The sequence below is a fragment of the Gopherus flavomarginatus genome, chromosome 12 (assembly GCF_025201925.1).
Source record: "Gopherus flavomarginatus isolate rGopFla2 chromosome 12, rGopFla2.mat.asm, whole genome shotgun sequence".
Taxonomy (NCBI): Eukaryota; Metazoa; Chordata; order Testudines; family Testudinidae; genus Gopherus; species Gopherus flavomarginatus.
The window spans coordinates 14,656,087-14,667,126 of NC_066628.1; the positions used below are offsets into that span (position 1 = coordinate 14,656,087).

Here is an 11,040-nt window from a genome sequence, read left to right on the forward strand (position 1 = left end):
CTATAGTCATTTCTAATGTGCAAGGTTAAAATCTGAATCAGACATGCCAAACCTGTGGAAAAAACGCAGAAATTGGGCTTGTTTTTGGCTTAATTGACTTGTGAGTTGCGTGTTGGCTAGTTTTTGGATTTTAGCTTGTTGCTTGTTTGGCTTGTAACTTATTGCTTCTTTTTTTTTTTTTTTTTGATTGGTTCCCAGCAAGCAGGAGCAAGGGGAGCAAGCAGGGGCAAGGGACAAGCAGAGGTAAGGGGCAAGCAGAATGCACAGCGGGCCCACTACTGTCCCAGAATGCACATCGTGGGGATCTAGTCACATAGAGTGTTGGGGTTCTCAGGAACTGGCTTGTTTTGGCCTTGTTTTGAAATGGGATTAGGTTGATTTTTGGTTTATTGTGAAAGTCAGGGTGTTTGTTTACCATGTGAAAGTTTGCAGCTGTGATCTGAATCTGTTCTCATCTCAGTGACCCAGCAAGAAACTTGCACCCTTCTCTGTTTACCCCAAATAGTGCCTATGCCCTCCCCTGCTTATCCCGGGCTGAGGAATAAAACCTGGAATGTTTAAATAAGACCATCAAACTACTGCTAGCTACTGAGGCAAGAGTCTCTCGGAAATTTAGGGGAATCCTTTCTCTCTTCTGTAGTTACTGAAGCATCCTCCTGGAAGATTGACAAATAAGGGTAAAAACTTTATTTCCTGATCCTTCTGACTGAGAATACCTGTAATAGTGATATTAGAGCATCACTCTGTTGTATCAAGGGAACCCTTTGGTCAAATGACCCCAAATTAGAGGGATACTCAGGGAAGTTAAAACAAAGATACTGCAGGTATGATGTTAAAGCCCATTAAGATGCATTAAACAGCATTGTGGACACGCTCATTCAGAACTAAAGTAGCGTTAGTTCACTGTAGCTTAATCTGCTTTTGTTTTAACACATTCTGGAAGGCTACTAGGTATCACTGAGCAACCTTTAGTTTGCATTAACAAAGTTTTAGGGCATTTAATATCAGTCCAGGTTCTCTGTATATATGGTAAGTATAGAGAAAAATCAAGAAAGTTCAATATAGATAGCCTCAAAGAATGTGGGACAGCCACATTTTATAAATCTAATTACATTCCTTAATAAATGTTAATAACTAGCTCTAATTAAGTGGTTTTCATACCTCTGTCTCAAAGTCGGTAAATATTATTAACCACATGACACAGATGGGGACACTGAGTTCCTAGGATGGGATGTGAGAGAGCCGGGAATAGAATCTAGCTTACATTCTTCCAGGGTGTTCCTCTTACACAGAAGGCATGCTTCAAAGAGACGCATTTCCGCTACCAGTCTGTATAGTATAATTTTACAAGTCACAAAACTCTCTATGAGTCACCAAAATCTAGCCCTTCAGTTTGACTCAGTTCCTAAATTTGTTGTTCTGTATCTTCCTTATCTCAGTTTTGGATACTAGGATTTCAGGTACTGGAAGGTACCTACCTATATTTCCCCATATCTTATTCTGATTTCTAAATTCCAAGTGCTGATGAGACATAAAACTACTCTCTCACAGTTCTTGGTACAAAGGATTCCTGCATCTTTACTTCGACAAGTTTCATGTTTTCTAATGTCAAAGCTGACTTCAGCTTTGCAAAATGTTGTTGGGATTACATAACCTGATGAACAGAATTGTAGGAAGAGCATAATGCATTTAGTTAACATAACTTCCCAACACTTTATTTATATGTAAATGTTAATACCATGTACATAATACCTATTAGCATGGTATTCACCAGGGGTAGGCAACCTATGGCACACATACCAAAGGCGACATGCAAGCTGATTTTCGGTGGCACTCACACTCCCCGGGTCCTGGCCACTGGTCCAGGGGGCTCTGCATTTTAATTTAATTTTAAATGAAGATTCTTAAAATTTTAAAAACCTTATTTACTTTACATAAAACAATAGTTTAGTTATATATTACAGACTTATAGAAAGAGACCTTCTAAAAACATTAAAATATATTACTAACACATGAAACCTTAAATTAGAATGAATAAATGAAGACTCGGCTCACCACTTCTGAAAGATTGCCGACCCCTGGTGTACACTATGCCTAACATACATGTGTTGACTAATACAAGGTAGCATTGGAGTATCTCAACTGCACATTAGTAAAGGCTTTCAAGAGGAAATATGGTTCGGTATTTAGGGCACCAGCATATACTGTAAGAGCTCTAAATTCAAATCTTTGATCTGCTCTAGCCTTCCTGTGTGGCCATATACAAGTCACTTCGGCTTGCAGTACATCAGTTCCCCATCTGTAAAGTGAAAATAATAGTATTTCCCTTCCTCTGAGGACTGCTATGAGGATCAATATATTAAAGATGGTGAGTTGCTCAAGTAATGGGGAACTTATCTGCATCTTAGACAGATAGATTTTTCCCTGGGGACATCAAAAGTATGGTCTATAACCCACTTAAATCCTGCTTCAAACTCAAAATACCCTGGCTCCCTGGGGACTGGTAAATTTCACTCACAAGTGCCACATTGACCATAAAAGTCTTTCCTGGAAGCTTTTATATTTCTTTTTTACTGTCTCTTCAGCCCTTTAACTTTACTCAGTGAAACTTCCCAGAGTGACAAGTTACTACAGGTCTCAAAACCAATGACTAATGAAACCCAGTGCAACTTTCTTCCATTTAGCAACAACTGACAATAGAACAGGGAACCAACTGAAGCCGGTGGAGCTGAGCCTGCTTTGGTCAGAGTTGAATTTAGTTCTTGAGGTTTTTGCTCTTCAAGTGCTCTATTTATGAAGTAAATGCGAAGAGTCATCACATTTACTTCAATGGGACTAGTCATGAGTATTGTTAAGCAAGTATTAACATCTCCTCGCCACAGGTCTGTGCATCGCTGGAGTAGCACTCGGTCCTGCAAAACAGGGCTTAAGGGGTTACATAACAGTCCGCCATGTGCTTGGATGAATTTCCAGTGTGCAGAGAATGGGTTCTACAGATAGGTTGGACTGAAGACTGGGATACAAAATGCTCTATAGCACTATCCCCTTCCAAAACCCTATTGGGATATTTTCTAAGACTGTAAGGAGGAAGGGGGAGAGAGGTTAGTGGGGGAACAGGCAATGTGGGAACTGCTGATGACCCAGTGGAGCCTGGCTTTCATCATGGGGGTAAGTGGATAAAGCTGAGAAATATTCTGAAGTCAGGAGGCATCTGCATGGATGACTCTGGCCTCTACAGAGAGCTAATGTCCAAGCAAGAAGCAGCTAATTGGAGGCTCTCGAATTCTACCGATCTCCCAACATCCATGTGAATCTCCAGAGATCTGTGTGCGGTTGGGTGAGAGCAGACCCCTCTACTGACTCTGAAAAAGAGGACCAACTCCACTCCCTTCTTTTGGGATCTCTAAACCCCACATGATCTCATGGCAGAAAAATGCAAAGGACCATAAGCAGAAACTTGTCAAGTTTCAAAGCACGTGCATGGGGGGCGGGCAACAACTCAGGACTACATTTCCTTCTGTAACTGCAACTTAATTAAAGACTTGGTAGAGTATTCCCCAAAGTCTGGTAAAGTTTAGATACATATTTCCCCTTAGATTGTTAATTCTGATCTACTGGAGTGATGTAATGGTCCAACCTTAACTCAAACTATTTAAATATTGTACTTTCTTCCACCAGTTATTGTTCCTTTTTCTTCAATAAGGAATTGACTGGGGTAGTTTTAGACCTAGGTTAGAGAGACTTATTTAAAGTGTCTCATGCAATATTTTTAGTTAGCAATTACAGACTACAGTTATTACAGACTGGGGGTTTCAACTTGACATTTTTAATCTATTTTTTAAAAATCATTACTTTTTTCATTATTATTATTATTATTATTATTATTATTTTATGTATTGGTGAGAGAAGACATGAATATTTATGGTATTATTTATTTTTTTCAGTATAAATGGAGTACATATCCTAAAGATTTTTAACTAATTTTCTCCCTTAGAATAATATTATTGCCCTATGCTAAAGGAATGCCATGTTAATTGGAGTGCTCATTACATGTGCCTATTAAAAAACAGTATTTTCACATTTCTCCAACAGTAAATATAAAGGTGACAAAGAAGAGATTTATGTGGATTGCTTATTTATTTACTTTTTGCAACCATTTTCAGTTCATAAATGTGTGTTGGTTATGAATGACCATATGCCAGAATTATGGGGAGGCAAATACATTCTAAGAATATAATAGAATGCAATACAATACAACAACAGTTTGCTTTAAAACAAATAGCAGCATTTTTCCAAAAGAGGTGAACATTCTCTCCTTTCTGGATTACTCACGCAACAAGATGGGATAGATGGAGGTAAGCAGTCACTGTCTTCTTACGTTTCTAGGTTATATGTGTTCAAACTTTCAAGGCTTTGGCAGTTGTTTTGTTCTTTTGAACAACACCATTCTTGTACAGAAAATTTCTCACATCTGACTAGCAGAGGAGTAAGTATACAAATTTTTTTTACCAAAAGACATTTTCAGGCAATTATTTTCATGATAATGATGATGATGTAGCATACACATAACCTCAGAGATAGACCCATTATGTTTTTGAACATTCAGTACTTTTAATTATGTCTTTAAAATTAGAAATGCTACATAGAATAAGTTAATCATTATAATTATCATTAATTGTAGTAGCAACTGATTACATATAGGGCCTTAAAAGATATTCAATACATATAGACTACTTTCTATGATAGCATATCATGCATTTTAATTTCTCTTTCATTTGAAATCTGGTCCTGATGAAGGGAACACAGTGGAATTTATATGCCTTGCAATTCTGCTTCTTATAGCCAGTCTGTGCTATTATTATCTGCCTATGTTGAAGGAGAGGCACACAGAATGCTGTTCCAGCTCCCGAAAAGTGATGGAATGGCATTCTACATGAGTCGAGCATTGCTTCATTACTGTCTTGTCTGGAAACTCTCTCCTCATGTTTCTAATCCAAGCGGACTCCTGGCCTCGCACCCTCATGAACTTTTTCCTCAGTCAATTGCCCTTCATGGGTATCTATCAAAGCCTAGTCATTGTCCCTAAAATGGATAGGCTTTCAGTCTAATCACAGATCTTTAAGAAAAAAGAATTTTGTGCCCAAATTTTTCATTTTCATTCAGGCATTTGGGATGTTTTCACCCCTTTTTGGAATTTCTTTTCATTCTTTCCAAATTTCAATCAGAGCACCATTTTGAATCAAAAAGTCTGAACAAAATGTTTCAAATTTTTTTCAGTGAGAAATTTCAGAATGAACCATTCAGAATGAAATGGTTAAAACAAAATGTTTTCACTCTTTCACATTTTTTTCCAGCTGAAATATCAGACCTTCCAAAATGCATTTCTCAGTGAAAGCAGCATAGAGTCCTTTGGCACCTTGTAGACTAACAGACGTATTGTAGCATGAGCTTTCGTGGGTGAATACCCACTTCGTTGGATGCATGTAGTGGAAATTTCCAGCGAAGACACTTCATAAAAAAATAACCCAACTCTCTCTACTGAAGGGTTTTATCAGGAATGAAAAGGTTAAACAAGTGGTTTGCTTGGCAGAAGGTTTTTGCTGCTCTGTCAGTTAACCCAGCTGGAACATTTCCTAGTATGATGCAAGCCAGTGAGCGAGCCATAATTTCTCCAGTAGGAAGAGAAAAATGCTTTGTGATTTAGGCAGTTCACATGTTTTAATTTTTATGGCTGCACTTTCTTTCTTTGTTGTAATGGAAGCACTTTTCCTGGGGGGGCTAAGAGGAGTTTCTGTTTTATATACAGCCAGTAGAATTATTCTGAGCAGAAATATTTTTGGAGTAAGAGGAGATGGTTAAAATGACCGTATAAAAATTAAAATGTTTTATTTTTCGCTAAAAAGTCAGTGGCATTTTAATTGAAATATTTATTGACGTCTTTATCAAAAACTTTGTACAACTAGTTATCAAAACATTTTATTTACATGACATCAGCTTTTAACAACACTTCTGATAATGTTTTCAATACATAGTGAAATTTTCTTTGCAAAAGTGGTAAAATTAAAGAATTTTCATATAAATGATCATGTTTTTTTCCCAATCCAGCCTTATATTTTGTTGTTTTGTTTTTTTTATTTAATGGACCAAGCCTCACATTTGCAAATATTACCTCTGATTATAAGTTCCTCAATTTTTGAGTGTCCATTGTGTTCAGCCTGGATTTTTCGTATTGCTGAGCACCCAACTCTCCAAAGTTCAGGTGCTTTTAAAGTGTCTCAATTTAAGCCCTTCTAATTGAGACACTAAAAAATTGAGCTCTTGGAAAAATTTCTGTCAAAACTGTTTTTGATGGACGTGTGGGTTTTCAACTAAACAAATTTTTAGAGAAAAGAGTTTTGATGTGTCAAAAAACTAAATACTTCAAAACAAAATATTTCAAAGAGAAAGCAATATAGTTCAGATAACACCGGTTTTCAAGTCAAATATTTCTCTTTTTCACTGAACATTTTCTGTATTCATATTTTCAAAGAAAAATCAAAATTATTTGTGGAAAATGTAGATGATTTGTTTTCCATTTTGGCCAAAATTTGCTTCATGAAAAAACCCTGCATTTTTCAATCCATTCTATTAATGTCACTGTCAGTTTTGAAAACCTGGCAATTTGCTCATCAACTGGAAATGTCCATTGTGAGAATATTTTCACTGTATTCACATCTTAAATATATGTATTCGGGGGGAGGGATAGCTCAGTGGTTTGCACGTTGGCCTGTTAAACCCAGCATTGTGTGTTTAATCTTTGAGGGGGCCACTTAGGGATCTGGAGCAAAATCAGTACTTGGTCCTGCTAGTGAAGGCAGGGGGCTGGACTCCGTGGCCTTTCAGGGTCCCTTCCAGCTCTATGAGATAGGTATATCTCAATCTTTATATAAATATAATTTTCTCAAGGAAAATTCCCAGCAGTGAATATGATGTGCGAGCAAGATTTCCTGTTTTTAGAATTGATTTATAAAAGGAATTGTAAGATGTTTGGGGCAGGGACTGTTTCTTATCGTCAATGGGCATGTCTATGCAGTCTGTGGCAGGAAGCCTCCCAGCCTGGGTCAACAGACTAGGGCTACTGGGGATTGTGCTCTAAAAATAGCTATGTAGACAGTGCTTTGAAGTTGTGGCTCAGGCTGGAACTCAGACAAGGAAATCCTGCTCCACCCCTACAGGCTTCCAACCTCAAGCCCCAACCCCAGCTGCAATATCTTCACAATTATTTTTAGCATGGTAACATAAGCCCTGCAGGCCTAAGTCCGTCAGCCTGGGCTAGGAGGCTCGCTGCCACGGGCTGGATAGACCTATCCTGTATGTGCATTGCCTAGCACAAAAAGACTATGAGTTTAGTTGGTTGTCTAGGTGCGATTATAAATAAATAAATAAATAAATAAATAACTTGTAATTTTTCTCATTATTATATCATGTGACTCAGGCTGAGCTGCAGTCATATGTCACTTTAGAAAATCTTTCCTTTGGGGCAGGTTCTCAGAGATTTTGAGCATTGGCATTTCCCAGTGACTTCAGTTGGACTTATGGATGCTTATAACATGGGAAAGTAAAGTTCAAAAGTGCCTCTGGCCTTATTTATAAATTGCACTGTTTTAACTTGAATTTGATTTAAAAGCTGATTTAGTTGAACTGGAACAAAAATGCTGTGTGAACTACAGCTGGTCAGAAATGATCTGTTGAAACATTTTTTTTCCCAATGGAAGATGGTTTTTTGACTGAAGGAAAATTCCCATTTTCATATAAAGTATGCTGTACTCAGAGAAATTTCAATGAAAATTTTCACGTGGCAAAACAATCTTTGTTGTTAATTTTTTATAGCAGAAAAAAATATATTCCCAACAGCCTACAGTCTGGAGACTCTTCGTTCAATTTAAACCAAGCTTATATTGCTTTTGTTATAGTTGATAGCTTGCGGACTAGAGTTAAATTGACATTAAATTGTTTTAAATCAGATTAAAATTGTCCACACTGAGATGTACATCACTTTCTCTAGATGATTGTAAAATCACACTTTTAATTCAACCATGGCAGCTCTATCTATAGAAAAGACCTGAAGCTAAATACCTTAAAGTTGAGATTTCCAAAATGACATGTTATTTAAAAAACAAACAAACTTTAGCCTCAGGCCTGGGCTACACTTAAAAGTTAGGTTGACATAGCTGTGGAACTCAGTGGTATGAAAAGTCCCCAACCTTGAGCGATATAACGATGCCAACCTCACCCATAGCACTGACACAGCTAGCCTGATGGAAGAATACTTCTGTCAACCCTGCTACTGTCGATCAGAGACGTGGTTACCTACACCATCGGAAGTAATCCTTCTGTAAGTGTAGACTGCGTCAACACTATGAGACAATGCTGGCATAGCTACGTCTACCTGTAGGGTAGGCATACCCTAAAAAAATACAACTTCCCAGGAAGTGAGAGAATTTTCATGTTAACCAAGATATTTGGATTTCTTCCACCAAAGGGAGAAGCTGACTAGTAAATCAGACTCTGTCAGTGTTACCCCTACATACGTGTGCATATTCCACACATTTTTTGTTCTAATCTCTCTTCTTGTACCATCAGGCCAAATCAAATAAAGAGGAAGTGGAGAGGACTAACACAACATTGCCAACAGAATTTATCCTGCTAGGGCTCTTTAACCAAACAGAGACGCACACCTTCCTTGTGGCCATGATTTTACTTGCCTTCATTACGGCCTTGTCAGGGAATGGTCTCCTCATATTTCTAATCCAAACGGATTCCAGTCTTCACAGCCCCATGTATTTTTTCCTCAGTCACTTGGCCTTCATGGATATCTGTCAGATCCTGATCGTTGTCCCCAAAATGGCAATGGACTCCGTGATCCCAGGGAACACCATTCCGATAGTTGGATGTGGGACCCAGATATTTCTCACGATGACCATGGGGGGAGCGGTGTGCCTCCTTCTGGCAGTCATGTCTTATGACAGGTATGTGGCAATATGCAATCCCTTGCAATACCATATCCGCATGAGGAAGAGAACCTGTCTAAGCATGGCAGCTGGCGTCTGGTTTGGAGCATCTCTAGATGCCTTGATTCACACAGTTTTTATTCTGCAGCTGCCCTACTGCGGCTCAAAAGAGATCAACCACTTCTTCTGTGAGATCCCAGCCCTGCTGAAATTGTCCTGCTCTGACACCTCCACTTATGAGATGGTCCTCTTTGTATCCGGCATTGTACTGCTCCTCATCCCTTCCTCGATTATACTGTCTTCTTATACATGCATCCTCTCTTCAGTGCTGAGGATTAGCTCAGTCAAAGGAAAGCAGAAGGCACTAGCCACTTGTTCCTCACATTTGACTGTGGTGGGGCTATTCTACGGAGCAGCCATCTTCATGTACATGAGACCCACTTCCTACCACTCATCGCAGCAAGACAAGAGGGTGTCTATGTTTTACACCATTGTCACTCCGGTGCTGAATCCCCTCATCTACAGCCTAAGAAACAGGGACGTTTTAGGAGCCCTAAGAAAATTGGTTGGGAAATGCAGGGTCTGTCAGAAACTTTGATATGAAATGTCATTGACTGTTGTGTCCTAGGTTTGATAACATACTATTTGGCCACAGACTGGGTTTCCTAAAAGATTTAGTTGTAGGGCAAATTTTTCAAAATTCCTTAAGCACCCAAGTTCCATTGAAAATCAGTGTGTCTGAGGCTTTTAAGTTTCTAAGCACATTTGGCATTTTTGCACATGCGGTTCGATTCACAAGGGGCACCTAACTGGTCGTTAGCTGCCTGAGCCCGACATTTAGGCACATTTGAATTCACAAAACCACTGTTCAGCTGCTGCCTTGCCCTGGAGACACCTGAATTCCCTAAGCCCCAGATTTGTAAAGGCATTTGGGCATTGCTGCACTCAGCATTGCAACTCTTACCTGATGGAGGAGCTGAAATCCCATTTTCAAAAGGGAGAGTACTTTGAAAATGAGATTCAGGCTGAAACTCTTGAATGACTTTTTAAATCTGGGCCAAATTGATTTAGGAGCCTAAATTCTACTGACTAAATAGAATTTTGGCTCTTAAGGACATGGACCCTTAGGAGCCAAAATCCTATTGACTGCTGAGATATGCCCTTAGGAGCCAAAATCCCATGGACAGTTGATGGGATTTAGGCCCCATAAATCAGTTAGGCATTGAGACACTGAGCACAACAATGGAGAAATGCCTTAAAAAATCCAGGCCTACGTACCTGAGTTTCTACTGATATAGTCCTCTAAACACCTACGTTTCTGTACATGGGCATGCGCCTCTGTTCTAGTGGCAGAGAGCGGTTCAGCACCTAGCTCTTCCTGAAGCCCCCGTGGGATTCACAGTTGTGTAGGGATTCTTTGAGCACACCTAACCAGCAAGGAGGAGGTTGTTCCCCCACTTATACCCAACAGTTCATTGTTTAGGGCATTCATCTGGGATGTGGGAGACCTGGATTCCAGCACCTGCTCCATATCAAGCAGAATACGGATTTGTGCATGGGTCTCCTAGATCCTCGGTGAGTGTTCTAACCACTTATCTATTGAGATAATCACCCCTCTGCTCCTCCTTGGTTTATCGTGAGAAAGGCTCAGTCGGACCTAGGCACCTAATTTCAGGAGAAGGTTCATGACTGTGAATCCCCAAAGAAACGGTGTGTCCCTCCTGCACAAAGTAAGTCCTTTTGAGAGACAGGGCTTTGAGACATTTCTTAAAGGCTCACTTAGGCAGCTGCCTTCACAGAGTGCTGCCTTCTGTGGGTCACTTTTTAGGCGCCTTACTCATGTAGCTCAGAGCTGTGACTTCTGTTAGGTGGCAGGGCAGCAACAAGTGAGGTTTTGTAATGCTCATTATTGTAACAGTTAAGCCCCCGCTTGTTATTCTAGTCCCAAATGTGTTCTACTTTTATAGTGTTTCAAACCAGATTTTATGTGCATCACTCAAAATAGAGCTGAAAAGGGGACTATAAATGTGCAAAGGTCTCATACCGGCGC

General features: G+C 39.4%; 1 protein-coding gene across 1 annotated transcript; it reads left to right on the top strand.

Moving 5' to 3' along the window:
- Window positions 1–3,120: 3,120 nt before the first annotated feature.
- LOC127033174 (olfactory receptor 2T27-like) lies at window positions 3,121–9,588 on the top strand. Its single transcript, XM_050920971.1, has 2 exons — window positions 3,121–3,168; window positions 8,623–9,588. The coding sequence occupies exons 1-2, from the start codon at window positions 3,121–3,123 to the stop codon at window positions 9,586–9,588; spliced, it is 1,014 nt and encodes a 337-aa protein (XP_050776928.1).
- The last annotated feature ends 1,452 nt before the right edge of the window (window positions 9,589–11,040 follow it).